At 38.1% G+C, this 15,919-nt stretch overlaps 2 protein-coding genes across 3 annotated transcripts in view; one reads left to right on the top strand and one right to left on the bottom strand.

The window, feature by feature from the left end:
• LOC124298470 (nuclear migration protein nudC) overlaps positions 1–2,062 on the top strand; it is a 143,664-nt gene extending 141,602 nt beyond the window's left edge. The window contains exons 5-7 of the mRNA XM_046750533.1: positions 880–1,074; positions 1,453–1,655; positions 1,946–2,062. Of these exons, the coding sequence (XP_046606489.1) occupies positions 880–1,074; positions 1,453–1,655; positions 1,946–1,997 (450 nt within the window). The 3' untranslated portion in view covers positions 1,998–2,062. The remainder of the gene's footprint in view (positions 1–879; positions 1,075–1,452; positions 1,656–1,945) is intronic.
• A 63-nt stretch (positions 2,063–2,125) lies between these two features.
• The window catches only part of LOC124298401 (serine protease 55-like), a 97,242-nt gene continuing 83,448 nt past the window's right edge, over positions 2,126–15,919 (bottom strand). The window contains exons 2-10 of one of the 2 annotated variants that reach the window (XM_046750345.1): positions 10,911–11,004; positions 10,671–10,792; positions 10,358–10,459; positions 9,830–9,972; positions 9,427–9,557; positions 8,941–9,140; positions 5,324–5,458; positions 4,877–5,101; positions 2,126–3,740 (exon numbers count right to left, since the gene is read on the bottom strand). In XM_046750345.1, the coding sequence (XP_046606301.1) occupies positions 3,447–3,740; positions 4,877–5,101; positions 5,324–5,458; positions 8,941–9,140; positions 9,427–9,557; positions 9,830–9,972; positions 10,358–10,459; positions 10,671–10,792; positions 10,911–11,004 (1,446 nt within the window). In that variant the 3' untranslated portion in view covers positions 2,126–3,446. The remainder of the gene's footprint in view (positions 3,741–4,876; positions 5,102–5,323; positions 5,459–8,940; positions 9,141–9,426; positions 9,558–9,829; positions 9,973–10,357; positions 10,460–10,670; positions 10,793–10,910; positions 11,005–15,919) is intronic. The other variant, XM_046750355.1, reaches the window with a different exon arrangement.

The following is a 15,919-nucleotide window of genomic DNA, read 5'->3' as shown; positions in this document are numbered from 1 at the left end:
CTACCGAGAAAAGGCTTTGCTGAAACCTATTTTAAACTGGCTACGAGCATCACGAATCGACTATGAATGTTTAGAAATTCACATGCGTTATCGCACAGCAGAAAAATTTTTCTACTGTCGTGATGTTTACAATTGATTGGAAAATCGTTATAACGCGACTGAATCTTAATTCTTCCCATTTATCTAATGTAAGTTTAGAAATCACGATCTATTTCCCTTGACGTTGTTCGAAGTACGACGGAGTACAAAACACTTATTCTACTGTAATTTTCGGTAAAAGTTTCGCAAACTACACGTGACTTCAATTGTATTAGTGGATAGTAATTCTCGTGATCATAGTTCATTTTACCTGACGCAGTTTATACTTTTATCGAGTGATTGTCCGATTAGGGCTGTCACGTTACTAATGTGTATTTCATTTTTCTGTGGTTCTAAAATAAAACCAATCTTCTGATAACTGCCCTGACTTGTCGTTAATCGCATTAATTCAATTCTTAAAATTGAAACATTTCGTTCATTATTTTTTCTGTATTTTCCAGGATTTAATCTACGCGACAGCAGCGTATTCTTTTATTTTCTTTGTACTTCTTTGAATGATGGTTACGCTTACGTGACATCGATCAGACTTAAAATAGTACCGGATTTAACGAGTTTTCTTGTACAGCCTCATGCACTCAATTCTTTTTCATGTTTGATTATTATTAGTGTGCCTCGATACCCATTTTTATAAACAGTTTTTTTTTTTTGGTTGTACGCAAGTATTTTTCAGACAATAACTGTTATTCTTACTGTAGAAAATCAATATTTACTGCTGAAAATCATTGACCGCATCATCAAAACTTCGATTACACTAACGTACGACTTTTTGTCATTTTGCAGTTGAAGGTGCCACTGAAGGTGAATTTCTCAGCAAGGCCAAAGGACCTGGCTGTTTCCATAACGAAAAAACATCTCACTTGCGGCGTGAAAGGTGAACCACCAATTATCGACGGCGACTTTCCCCATGAAGTTAAATTGGAGGAGTCTACTTGGGTTATAGAAGATGGAAAAGTACTTCTTATCAATTTGGAAAAGGTATATTTTTATCATCCTCACGGTATTTTCCTCCGTTCACACCGTAAAATTACATACGAATTTCATAGTATTTTTGTACAATCGGAGTTCTGATACTCGTTTAAACAGATAATATTCAAAAGTAAAGTTTGTGGTTTCCCCATGGCATACTCTCAAATAACTTTTAGTTCTGCAAGCTATAATAGCTGTCAATACATTTTTTTTTTCTTTTGAAAAACCTGAAAATATATATGTATATTATTCGTTGCGAACCCACTTAAATTCTTTAAATTCGTATAATAAAAATGATAAAAACTAATCCGTCAAAAATTTTCAGTATACTTGAATAATATTGAAAAAAATAACCTCGGTGAAGTAAATTCTGCGTATTTGAAACAGGTTAATAAAATGCAATGGTGGTCCCATGTCGTGACATGCGATCCCGAAATAAGCACGAAGAAAGTGAATCCTGAACCAAGCAAGCTTTCGGATTTGGACGGCGAAACGAGAGGTTTGGTCGAGAAGATGATGTACGACCAGAGGCAGAAGGAGCTGGGTCTTCCTACTTCGGACGAGCAGAAAAAACAAGACGTCATTAAGAAGTGAGCGAAAAGTTTCATTCAGATCCGTCCATTCGTCGAATTACATTTAACAAAAACATGTGCGAATCGAAAATATGCAGCTCGCTGATATGAAATTACAAATAATTTGTTGAACTCATTGACATCAAAATTGCCTGGATCTTACAGTTAGTACGTAAGTTATAAGTTGAAGGCATTTAGACGCCTCGACGCGCATTGAGTATCGACAGAATCGACAACCTATAATTTCATACTTTCAAATACACGTGATTTAACGATTGCAATACTTTACTGAAAAAAACTCCTTTCAGATTCATGCAGCAGCATCCGGAAATGGACTTTTCTAAGTGCAAGTACAACTGAAAAGGATTGTGGACATTTGATGGCACGAGTTGCTCGAATGTAATAATTCTAACTTAGTTAGGATTCAAAAAAAGAAGCAGAACGCTTTTCACCGTCTTACAATTGAGAACATTTTTCATCCTTCAATGAAAAACTTGCACACATTCGATTTAATGTTTAACACATCTATTGCGTGATGAATAAATTTATTAGTTTTTAAGTATCACGTTTTAATTCAATACACATAAAGTTGTTACTTTTCTTTTCTTTTATACGTTTACAAAATTTCATAACCGCCATCTTCGCTATTATCTTAATTATCTTTCTAGCTATTGGCTACACTTTATTTATGTGCCACACGTATAAATCGTAAAAGTATAAATCAACATCTGAAATGCGCCTGGTGTAAGGCAACTTTGGTACCGCCTGCTACGCGAATGATTACTCAGAAATAAATTTTTACGTACGTGGTCAAAATTTGAAATTTTGAGAAAGCTAGACTTGGGCAAATCTGACAGCTATTACGAATATATTCTTGACGAAGAAATTTCACTTTTTTCCAAGAAAATTTCAACTATTACGATAGCCGAGTTGATGTCCGATAATTTGAAGCTAACAAGAAGTTGTTAATTTATTTGATGTATGTCTAGACTCCAAGGTAGTCAGATTAATACGATTTTTTCTTTCTTTTTAACATAATTTCCTAGCATTCTGTGTACTATATAATATAATAGCATACATACGTATGAAAATACGTCACATTTGAAATAAATATATACAAAATAGTACAGGTGCTTTCCTATATTAGTTATAGTGTATAAGGTAATAGGTAGTGTTTACATTTATGTTTGTATATAATTCATATCTTATGAAAATATATCTGCAGTTTTCATATACTTTATATTTATAAAAATCACAATTACGTTTGCTTAGATCGAAATTCAAATTTCATATAATTCGTTAAAAGAGATATTCTTACAAGCGGACATCGCTTATCAAGTAAAAAAAACTTTTTTGATCTTTTTTCTTTCTAAACATAAATGCAATTCTAGGCACGGTCGAACATTCACTATTACTATAAATGCAATATAAAAGTATCGATGCGAAAATAATTGAAAATTATAACACATTCACCTTTACATTCAATAATAGTAGATAGGCTATTATGACATCATAATCAGATCATGCATTTGGTCATGCAATTATCACGCAACTATATATTTCACGTTATTATTGAACGTTAATATTGAAGCTAACGATTGTAAACAGCTGATGTGAATGTATGAGCCGCAAACTAATTATAAACTTCGCCTCAAGTCAGATGTTATCTAGGAAATAGATTTTGAAAAATATTCGAATTTTTCCGCAACGTTCTCCTCTCAAGTTTCGTCTGCCTTCGAACCCCACTCGCTACCAATACTCGTACATCCCGCGAGTTGCGGCAAACAAACTGATTCATGGATCCTGGATCTACGTGCCTGCATCGGTGTGTCTCATGACCTTCTCGATCCAGACTACGTAGTTGGGCAGCCTTGCGTAGATCCCGAATTTTCCACGTTTGCCGCAACCCTCTCCGAAACTCGTAATGCCAAAAATGGTCCAGGGCTGCTCCGGTCGTCGCGGGTCCTTGCAGAGCAGGGGACCTCCGCTATCTCCTGCGCAAGAGTCCATGCGCCCGCGACGATATCCCGCACAAAACATGTTATCTGTTATCTGGTAGTCGGTGTAGACCCCTCGACATGCTTCACTCGAGACAATCGGCACCTGAGGACAAAAGGCAAGTCGTAGTCGTTTTAACCAGGCTTATGATATATGTATCTATATTAATACAGAATTGGTGTTACAGAGCGATTATAAATACATCTTCGCAGTGAATTTAATTCTTCCTTCTCTTTATTCGTCAGCGGAAAATTTTCATCGCGAAAAACAAATAATTTTCATTCTTTCTTGTCATAATTGAACTGTATTTTCATCGCAAAGTACAATTTAGTAAACTTTACTTCATGTCTGATTGTATTTTATTCCTGCAACTGATTTCAGACTGCTTCTGGTCTGTGTTTCACATAATCCGTTGCTTGATTCAGTTCCGATCACCATGTCCATTTGAAAAACTTTCTTTTAAGATAATTAACTAATCTCAGGGGGTGTATGAACCGTCAAGCTTGAAAGTCATAACTATATTTGATCTTTAATAATAAGATAAACTATCTCCTATGGAACGTATTTCATGTACGCACGTTGTAGAAATTATTTGCAGTTTTATTTTACAATCGTATCTCGCAAACTCATACATATATATATTAGGGTGCTTCGTTTGAGACGACTATTTTTTTCTTTTCACTCCATAGACGAAATATCACTCTGAACGTATGAAAAAAAATTCCCACCAAAGCCTAGCTCTTAATTTTAATTTTATGTACTCACTAAATGAATTTGAAATTTTCCCATTTAATTAACACGTAAAAATAATTTTTTTTGTCAATTATCTATTTACAGTATATATATATATATATATATAGTTGTATTTTTTTTTTGCGCTAGTCATACTCAAATTGGCCTATTTTATAATGTGAAAAGTAAGCTTTACGAGAAGTTAATGAGATCTGATACGTGAACTATCTCTCCTAGATGTGCTTGTCGATTTTTTTAACTATATTTCAATAATGATTAACAAGTGACCTCCGTAACTATGAATCTTTTCAAAATAATGTGCCTTTTTTCATAAATAAAAGTAATCGAAATCCAAGGGAACTTTAAAACTTGCAGATGCAGACGCAGCAGGTTGAATTACAAAAAATGAATAAAGATTGAGCAACTACTTGCTTCCTTCGCTTCACGCTTTGACATTTTCTCTCAAAAGTGAGATAGTGCGTAGGTAAAGATCATTTGTAGTAGCTTACTCTGGCCTCGTGGAGGACGTCAGTTCCAAAATCGTCTGTGGCTCTAGACTTGCCCCATCCGATTATGGTACAGAGTTGATTTGTGGGCAACGGCTGTCTCGGAGTCGGTAAACAAGCAATTCCGCGAGTCGAAGCGGGTGTTAAAATCACCGGAAGCCGCAGAAGGGCAACGTCATTATCAACTGTATCTGCGTCATAGTACGGATGCACGATTACGCTGTCGACCTGTAATAAGGAGGAATAATTAAAATAATAATAATTAAAAAAATAAGAATACTCACATGTAGACACCATAGATATAATCACGAGCTGGGAACCAAAGTAAATTCTCAGGTAATATTGACTTGTGTAAAGCTATTAAAGTGTTGGCTAGTAAACTTAATTTATGCAGCACCTTGAGATGGATATGATACCCGTAAACCAGAAACGTTGAAAAAGCCGACTTACCCTAAATTCTAGTTCACTGCCCTCTTTCACTGTCAAATCGTGTTCACCCACACGAACGTAGAGTCTCTTACGAATGCAGTGTGCAGCTGTGAGGACCCATCTGGGTGAGACTAGAGTTCCGCCGCAGAATGCTTCCTGAAATTAAATAAGTGCAAATCTAATCTTAACAAAGTATAAAATACAGTGAGATTTCTTTTATAGGGCTGAGTTCAAATGAATCCTCCAGCAATGAAAATATGAACAATTAGACAAAAAAAGCTAAATATGTCAATCGTTTCAATATTTTCTGATCGAATCAAGTTTTTACCAATTTGCATGAATGAGAGAAGGTGGATAAGTCAACATAAAAAAGGCACTATTATTGTTTATGCCTTGCGTGTTGTGAAAAGTATGAAGTGGTGAAAGCATTGATGGAAATTTTTTTTTTTTTGCAATTATCGATCCAGTTCACCTCTTTCTAAAATTGCATGTCAATCACTATCAAACTGTTGTAGTGAAATGAATGTTTTGTTGAATACTGTGAATGGATACCTTATGCAAACTTTAATTAAATGCCTTACTTTTTTTTTCATTTTCGGAACCGAAGATTTTTTGTCTCGGATTCGATTTGTATGACGCTTTTCTGGCTAATTGGACCCCCAGGAACACAGAAAATTCATCGAAATGAGTGTGAAAGCAGAAAAGTTAGGCAGGAAATCTTTCGTTTTTCGGCTGTAACTCTTGATCCGTTGATCGCAGCGTATTGGGACTGCGCCCAATCGATTTCCCTCGCAGAATTACGTCAATATAGTGCACCAAAGAGTTGATTCCCGTATTTTTCAAAAACGTCAAAATTTTCAACAAAAATCCAAAAGAGTTACAATTAGATTTATTCATATTTCATTTTTGCACTTTGCATATATATTTTGTTCATTAATTTCCGATATTATTTTCTGTTCTCCATACCTGCGCATCTACATGCTTGTGATTGGAGTTGATTTTTTTTTTACATAAGTTTTATCGTACTAGTCAGTAATTACTCGAGTTTTCTCATTACAGTTCGATCCAAGTGTTTTTGTGCTTACATTATACTTACTCCAAATTTTAATTAATTACTTATTCATTAATTTTTCTTCGATTCATTTCCTGTACTTTTCGTTCTAGTATTTGTCTTTATTTTTAAGCGTCTCTTCTAAGTGTTGTTTAGATAATCGTAGCAATCTACTCCCCGTTATAAAATCCATGTTGGCTTTTTCGTCACCTAATTTCCTCTGAATTTCATTTAAGTCGCACCAATAGGATTTTCCATGCATGCCTGGCTTCGGTCTGGTATCTTTGTGGTGGCAAACACCATTTCACATACGTAATCCCTAGGTTTCCGAATTTCCGAAAAGCTATCCGTAATATTAACTTCTGTATTTATTCTAGTGGTCTTAAGCTTTTCCGATATGCATCTCCCCAGGCTGTTTCCTGACCACTTCATTCTTTCATCAATAGTGACACCTAGGTTTTTGATGTGTTCCTTTATTTCTATTTCTTGACAGCAGATGTGTATTTTTAGCTTCAAGTTTTCACTGTCTTCGGGATCTTTGATTTTATTCATTTTATATCGCGTTTACTTAGTTTTATTTCCATTCAGAGTTAGTTTGTGGTTGTCCTGATTGCCGTCCTTGTTGTGCCTACTTCTAGTTCGTGATCAAAGTTTTTGATAAATTTCTTTGGGTTTCCAGATGGGGATCTATAGATCGCGTAGATTTCGATGTTCTCTTCATTGGTTTTTAAACTCCATTTAATTCCATTGGGATCCTCAATGTCCGGTTGTGCATCATGAGCTTCTAGATTTTTATCTAGTTGTGGAATAATTCCGTCTTTATCAGATATCTTACTATTTGCCCAAAAAGATATATAATCTTTGGACTTCCATAAATCTTGTTTGGAGTCAACCCATGTTTTTGTAAGAATAATTATGTCCATTTGCATTTTTATATTTTGTAGCATTTAATGAATTTCATCCATTTGTCTTCGCAGGTTCCTTCTGTTCATCTGGCGTACGTTTATACCTTGTTTTTCTTATATTATTTTACGAAGGGATTCATTCTGATCTTCGTGAATTTTTCTTGGCTGTTCTAGGTTTTCTAGGTCTGTGCAGTGCTTCATCTGTATAGTTTTTTCGCCCTCATATTTGCACATGAGTACATTTCCATCTTTGATCGATATATATTCACATTGTTTTTCCTTTGCAAACGTGTTAGCCAAGCATACAGTATTTAGTTTCATTATAATCGGCCGAGCTTCGGTTGTTCTTGGTTATCGATAGATCAATCACCTTTGATTATAGGTTTTCGTTTCTGGTTACCTGAACGTCACGAATTTCAATCTTTGAGAGCTCGAGTTTTTGTTTAAATTCTTGTATGTTAGGTGTTAGTATATTAACACACATTTGAAAGGTACGAGCAAAAATTTTAATCATCCAACTGTCGCAGAACGGCAGCGTTATTAGCTGACCCGTTAGCTGAAGAATATATCTTTAGTCAACGGCTGAACATCGAAGGGCTTAGCCGCTTGAGTCAGGAATAGGCAGGAAAGATAAAGTGCCTATTTCTTGTCTGAAAAACTGAAATCATTATACACCATATCATATCATCGTACATCATACATAGTATTAAAGTTCGAAACCAAAGTTTGGATGTTCAGAAAGTGACATCACCCAACATTTTTTTTCTCTTGACGTCATCGATCTATAGTAATCGTCGACGACGAAAATCAGCTAGCTGAATTTCTCAGTCGGGAAACAACCGCGCAGTAGAGCGGACGTATGAGATTCTTGATCCGCAGATTTCGAGTACCGGGTTCTCTATCTCCTGGATTCTGTGCTCCGGGTCAGCTTCCTGGTGCAACTCGAGTACCAGGGCAAGCGCTCCGTACTTTCTACGCTCCAGGTCCGCTACCTGGTGAGTTTTTGTTTAAATTCTTGTACTGTCGCCTCCATGGATTCCACTTTATCGTCCGATTCTTTTGTTCTTTTTTGCAGCTTGTGTATTTCTTTTTTCAAAAGTATTATTTCCTTGTTTAAATTAGTAGTTGGTGGGACAAAATCATGAATTTTGTTACAGCAGAACTGCATCGCTTCTCAATAGTTGATATACGATTTTTCAGGTTCTTAACTTCCTGACTGTGGTTATCTAAGGCCCTGTTGTTAGTATCTGGAGCTTCTTCCTTGGCTTGGACAGCTGATCACTGGCACTCGTATTTCGATTTTCACATTTATCACAAGTGTATTTCAGAAATTTTTTCAAGGGATCCAGTACATTCATGTTCTTTTTAGCACATGAAACATGAAAAAGACGTTTATATATTTATTCGCGGGTAAGAAAGTCACTTGTTTCGTTCACAAGATTACACAAACCGCACTGTTTCGCCATTCTAGTTAGCTTTAATCTTTTTTCAAGTGAATATTTTTTGTTTCAGAATCGATTTGTATGACCCTTTCTAGGCTAACTGGACCCCCAGGAACGCAAAAAGGACATCAAAGACAGCAAAGGACCAGCAGCACAGAAATCACGAAGGAAAGTTTTCGTTTTCTGAATGTAGCTCTTGTAATGTAAGAGAAGTCAAATCTCATTATTTAAGAATCTTACCCGGAATCTGTTCAGTATGGCAACCTGCCATGGCCAATTTCCCGCCGTTGCTGGACGCCCTCCAATGATCCTGGTGAAATAGGACAGCCTGGAGTTTCTACTGGAATTGAGCACTCCACATTTCCACGGTTCCTCAACGGTGCCGCTGAAGGAGTCCACCATGTTCGGCCGGAGATCTAATTCGTCCAACTCTTGATCCACTGTAGAAACACACGCCTTGTTTAAAAATGAATTTTTTCAATTCATATACCAGCACATATCCCTTAAATTCACGGGATCTCTCTACCATCAGTAAAATGTGATTCCGACACAATCAGTCTTCATCGATTGTTCACGAGGTAGAAACTGCACTGTGACATTTCACTGTTTCCAGGTAGCATTAATACAAGGTCACGCTGGAAAGCAGTTTCACCACGTACTGCAAAGTTACGATCGTTGTTTACTATGCTGCGAAAAATAAGGAAAGAAGGTAAAGAAAAGACTCACCATCGTTGTCGTCTTCGTATCGTCCTTGTATTCGTCGATAAATCCATTTTTGACAGAAGCTCCCTTCGACGTAACAGTAGGCGCTTTCGCGTATGACGTCGCGTCCGCAAATTCTTGGCCGTCTGCACCACCTTCAGAATAAAATGAAGAATAAAACCTCTGCAGCCAACCGCAAGATTGCTTCGAAGAGTCAAGCACAATAAATTTGAACTGGAAAGTTTGCGACTTCGTAGCTTGACCCCTGCATATGTTGTATTTCTGAACTGGATCATGAATGGTCACTCTTACATGTACAATGCATAACTCTGTATTCACTCCTGTGCCTACTTCCAGTAGCTCAATTTCAAGCGTGCATAATTTGATAACCGGAAACATGTTGAAGCTATATTTGGATAGCCCGTACCTGTGTCGTTGCGTGGTGCAACTTCTGCTGCACGTTGACCATTTGCTCCATTTTCCATAGAAGCGGTTTGGTCGTTTGCGCGGTCCCTTCTGGCCTTGATTACCCTTTTGTCTGCCTTGTCTGGGTTCCGCTTCTTTTGGAATCTGGAGATTCAAATGAAGATAAGTTGGAAATAGTCTCACGGATGACTGTCAAGGATAACGTAGTAACTGCTCGCTTAATTGACAGTCGTTCCGTGACTGAACGATCTTTTGCATGCCTTGATGAACTTCAGTAACGTCCGATACAGGTATTTAATAGATCTATAACTATTATACGCGCAGGGACAAAGTTTATAAGACGTTCGTTCTCCTTTTTGAGTGAAATTTATTTGTGCAGTAGTTACGACGGTGCAGAAGGTTTGCTGCAGGCTTCCGGGGTTCTTATGCGTCCACTGACGACCACCTTTAGAAGCGTCGTGGCCATTAGCAGCTTTTTTGCTGCTTTATGGTATCGGAGTGACTTTAATTTGTTGCAGTACCGACTCACCTGCACAACGTGAAACTTCTCTTTATGCCGATCCCTGTGTCTCTGACGCTGACGGCATCTTCTTCGCTTTCCTCGTCTCTTGTGGAAACAGCTCCGTTCTTCCTACACGTATCAATGATTGGTAAACTATCGGCGATAGGTACAGTCTTATACTGTCCAAAATTTACGATATTCACAGTATCAGTCAATACAAAAAACAAGAATTCGATGTTTCTTGACCCTTTACAGAACCGATGGTGAGTAAAATTTTTCTCTTCTAGCATCAATTTGCCTGTCTTTAGTTTAATTATCAGCACGTATCGGCGAAACTTACTCTAAGAACGGTGGTTCCACATTTTTTCTTCGCTTGGCACCTCCTCACTCTATTTTGTGTGCAGTGATTACTACAAACAGACCATTCACTCCATTCTGAGAAGTGAAGAATTTTTGAGGACTCTGAAATAACAACAAAAGCGTCAGTTTTAGCCGCTTCAACGGTACTCATCGTTTCCAGAACATCACATTAGAAATATGCACGGGGACTTGTGATCTCGCAATTAATGTATGAACTCACTTTTTGAATTATGCACGGAGTCATTGCGGTAAAGATGCTGCGGCCACCAACTGGGGTTTTTCGAGGATGAAGTCAGAAGCTGGTTCCAATCGTCCTGCAAAAATAAAATGAATGCCGATATTATCCACCTGCAGTATCTCTGGAGAATGAATTAACTAATGGAGTTTCTTGTGCGCGAAGTGGGCGAAGAACTCATGGGTCAATAAGAGCGACATTTAAATAGCGACACGCTATATGGCCTTGAGCTCAAAACAATTACGTTATCATCCGACCCACGAATCGCCGGTACATCATTATCCTCGAATTTGGACAATATAACAGAAACCATGCCGTAATCTGCAAAACTGCAATTTGTACGAACGAGGCGTAAGTAGTGCAAGGTTACCGTAAAGTGTGTCCCGGATTTCGAGCGATCCGGCAATAACCAGTGTTCCCTATCACCAATCTTTGTGCAACGATATTTTGCGCTTGAATCCCTGGTTTTCTTCAGATGTAAAACGGCATGCAATAAAAGACTGCATACGCAACAGATCAAGCAACGATTACGACTAAGAGGGCGAGGACAAAGACGTCCTTACAGATTGAACCTGTGAAGGCGATGTTTCTGGGTCAAATTCAGTTCTTGCGTAGCCGATTGTCTTTGGGTCAAAACAGGTGTGACCGGTAGTGAGCAAAAATTCCTTTTCACGATATTATGCGACTATACGTGCATAGATGTAAGGGGGCGTTGAAATTGTACGTATCGCACAATCGGATGATTTGCATTCGCATGGTGTTGCGAGGTAACGTAACGTCGGATTGACCTTATGCAATATCTATAAAACGATTCAGCGAAATTACTGTAATTGAATTAGCGTCCGTACCTGTAGCACAGTTTACAAAACCTCTAACCAATTCCATCAAAATGGCAATCAATTAGCCTCGTATGTATATTTAGATGCAAATCTACCCACAAATAGCGTCCGTCCTTCGTTCGGAAGGCAACAATGGTTACGTGGGCTTTTATTCTTTGGGTGCGGAGTCCATATGCAGTTGACGTTTCTTTTAAACGCGTCAGAGTGCAGCGCCTGCTGAGGTAAGCAATTATTTTTTTGCGGATGTTAGATGCCCCTAATTGCAAAAAAATCCCGTCATCTCTGCTATGGCCTCGAAGATCTGTGTGTCTGTATTCGCGTAATGCTTGTAGAATGAAGTCCGATAGAGGAATATCGTTGACGAGTGTTCTATCAGTCACCGTCCAACAGCTGATGATTTTACGGCACAAATATAAACTTCCTCCTCCTGTGCTAATGATCCTTGTTCATTGTTGCGTTTGAGAATTGGATTACATGACTCTGGTCTGAGCTCGTTTTCCAATAAGGAAATTGAATTGACTGTTGATACAGGTTGACTCGCGCCTTGCACAATTAGTCGACTGCATGTGAAATTTACTAAAGATTTCCGATCATAAGCAACATTTTTATTGTTACCTCTTCTACGAATGATTTTTAATGTTTAAATAGAAATTGAAAATTGTACAAGCTCGATGATTTTAAGTTATTGAAATCGAAGCATGCAAAGTGTTCAAAATTCATAGCTGCAAAATATTTTCCTTAATCATCTACTTGCGGTAATAGATTAATTAGCGACGGGTGCAATCATGCAATAATCATGAAAATTCCTTTTAAAATCTGATTCAGAATTAGTCCAAAATTAGTATACCGTCAAAATCATAATGACCATAACTTAATATTTTCAAATATACTATTACGTCATATCTTAAATCTATCTAAACCATATCTGAAGTTTTACGATCCGGAAGCGGGCGTAAATGCTACACAGAAAGCAATGACGCTACGGTTACTGATTAACATTTTTTTTAAAACAAGTTAATCCACTCTTGAAGTTGTTATGGCTTACGAAATACGAATGTTCTTAGTAGATAAGCATAACTATAATATTTACGTAGAGTCTTATCAATCGCTTGACTGATACCAACTAAGCGTGTATATCTTTCTCTGTCAGTGATATGATATTTATTATTAGTTAAGATGATCCATTATTTGAAAATTTTTTCGAGTAGTAAAAAATTTGAATAGAATTGTTTTATACATCCACTGTACCGTTGACAGAAGAATACAAAGACAGTTGCCCTTATGAGCTTTGGTGTGACAACCGAAAATTGTTGTGCGCTTGTGCCCCCTGAGATGTTCCGACGGTACAGTTGAGTATTATTGCAGAACATCAGAGTTACCGATTTTGACATGATGCTGTTTGCATTCACCTTCCGAGTAAGACAGTCGTCGTAATGGAAAGCCAAAGCCAGTACTTAGCCTGTGTGTACTTATCGGCTTGTCGGCGATACAAGAAATTAATAATAAGAACAAATTTCTTCCAAAATTCGTAGCAAAACAGTGATTTAATTAAAGTATAGATACCCGACAGAAGAATGTATACATATATCGTAAATAATAATCGATCAGATGCAATAATGAGACCAAGAAGTATATATATATGTATGTGCGGTCCATGTACGATATTGATATATAAATGATCCATTTACGATTAATACGTGATGCATGCTATAAATTTTATAATTTTCCAGGAGCGAAACTGGATTATCTACAATAATACGGCTATGATATGAACATAGAAGAATTATGCATTACTAAATGGGATTCAACTCGACACGTGCTCGATGTATTCCATAACATTAATATTCATAATTATTCCAAGAACTTTTCATTTGCTTTCTCGATCTTGAATTTTCGTAGGCAGAGAATCGATACGCTGTTTTAGCTAGTCGCAAGTGAAGTATTTACGTTGGGTAGAGGTCTGAGTCGCAGAACGGCAGCGTTATTAGCTGACCTGAAATGAAGAATATATCTTTGGTCAACGGTTGACCATCGAAAGGCCTAGCCGCTTGAGTCTGGAATCGGCAGAAAAGATAATGTGCGTATTTCTTGTCTGAAAAACTAAAATCAGTATACATCATATCATATCATCATACATCGTACATCATACATCATCGTACATCCTACATCATACATCATACATCATACATCATACACAGTATGAAAGTTCGAAACCAAAGTTTGGATGTTCGGATCTTCGGATGTTCAGAAAGTGACGTCACCCAAAATTTTTTTTCTCCTGACCTCATCAATCTATATAGACGAAAATCAGCAAGCTGAATTTCTCAGTCTGGAAAAAACCGCGCAGTAGAGAGGACGTATGAGATTCGCGCTCCGCAGACTTTGTGTACTGGGTTCTCTACCTCCGTGGTTCCTGCACTCCGGGTCCTCTTCCGGGTGCAACTCGAGATCCATGGCAAGCGCTCTGTAGTTTCTGCACTCAGGTCCGCTACCTCGTGAAACTCGACTTCCAGAACGAGCGCTCCGTAGTTCTGGCTGTCCAGATTCTTGACCTGGTGACTTTTGACCAAGCGCTGTGTAGTTTCTGCGCTCCAGGTCCACTTCCTAGTGACACGCAATTTCCAGGACAAGCGCTCCGTAGTTTCTGCGCTCAAAGTCGACTACCTGCAGAAATTCGACTTCCAGGACAAGCGCTCCGTGGTTCCTGCGCTCCAGGTTCACTACCCGGCGAAACTCTACTTCAAAGAGAGGACGAGGAGGACGAGGATTTGTGCACCGTATAACATTTATATAATATTTAATGGAGTAGGATCAGGAATGAGATCAAGAGTAGAAGTAGGAGTAGGATCAGAAGTACGATCAGGAGTAGGAGTGGGAGTAGGATCAGGGGTAGGATTAGGAGTAGGAGTAGGAGTAGAAGTAAGAGTAGGATCAGGATTAGGAGTAGGAGTAGAAGTAGGATCAAGAGTAGGATCAGGAGTAAGAGTAGGAGTAGGATCAGGGATGGGAGTAGGAGTAGGAGTGGGACTAGAAGTAGGAGTAGGATCAGTAGTAGGAGTGGGAGTAGGATCAGGAGTAGGTTCAGGATTGGGAGCAGGAGTAGAAGTAGGATCAAGAGTAGGATCAGGAGTAGGAAACCGTACCCTACCGTACCCTACCCCCTACCTCCTACCCTACCCTACCCTACCCTACCATACCCTACCCTACCCTACACTCCTCTAGCCTTCCCGCCCATATTCTCCTCCTATACTCCAACTTCTACTCCTACTCCTGATCCTACTCCTACTCTTACTCCTACTTCTCATCCTACTCCTATACCTACTACTCGTCCTACTCCCACTTCTACTCCTGATCCTACTCCTACTCCTACTTCTACTTCTACTTCAATCATACTACTACTTCTATTCCAATCTTACTCCAACTCCTGATCCTACTTCTACTCTCACTCCTACTGCTACTCCAATCTTACTCCAACTCCTGATTCTACTCCTATATCTACTCTCACTCTTGAACGTACTCCTGATCCTACTTCTATTCCAACTCCTACTCCTGATTCCACTCCTATTCCGACTCCTAATTCTGAATAATAATGTTATGGAATATATAGATTGCGTGTCGAATTGAGTCCCATATCGAAACGAACGTCTTTTATTCTCATATTATTGCCGATTATTGAGGATAATCTGGTATGTTTCCTAGAAAATTATAAAATTTATAGTATGCATCACGTATTGATCATGAATGAATCATACATATCAATGTCATACATGGAACGCATATACATTTATACTTTTCGGTCTCTGCATCATTATTACATCTGTTCTATTTTTATTCATGAACTATGAATACATTCTTCTCTCGGGTACCGATACTTTAATTGAATCACTGTTTTGCTACGACTTTTCAAAGATATTTATTCTCATTATTGATTTCTTGTATCGCCGACAAGTTGGTAAGTACACACAGGCCAAGTACTGGCTTGGGCTTACCATTGCGTAGACTGTGTTACTCAAAAGGTGAATGCAGCCAGCATTACGTCGAAATGGGAAACTCTCTGATGTTCTGCAATAAGTTCTCAACTCTACCGTTGGAACATCTCACGAGTCAATTTTCGGTTGTCACATCAAAGCCCATTGGGACAACTGTCTTTATATT

This window comes from Neodiprion virginianus, chromosome 1 (assembly GCF_021901495.1).
Source record: "Neodiprion virginianus isolate iyNeoVirg1 chromosome 1, iyNeoVirg1.1, whole genome shotgun sequence".
NCBI classification, from domain to species: Eukaryota; Metazoa; Arthropoda; class Insecta; order Hymenoptera; family Diprionidae; genus Neodiprion; species Neodiprion virginianus.
This window is presented reverse-complemented; position numbering and strand designations above follow the sequence as displayed.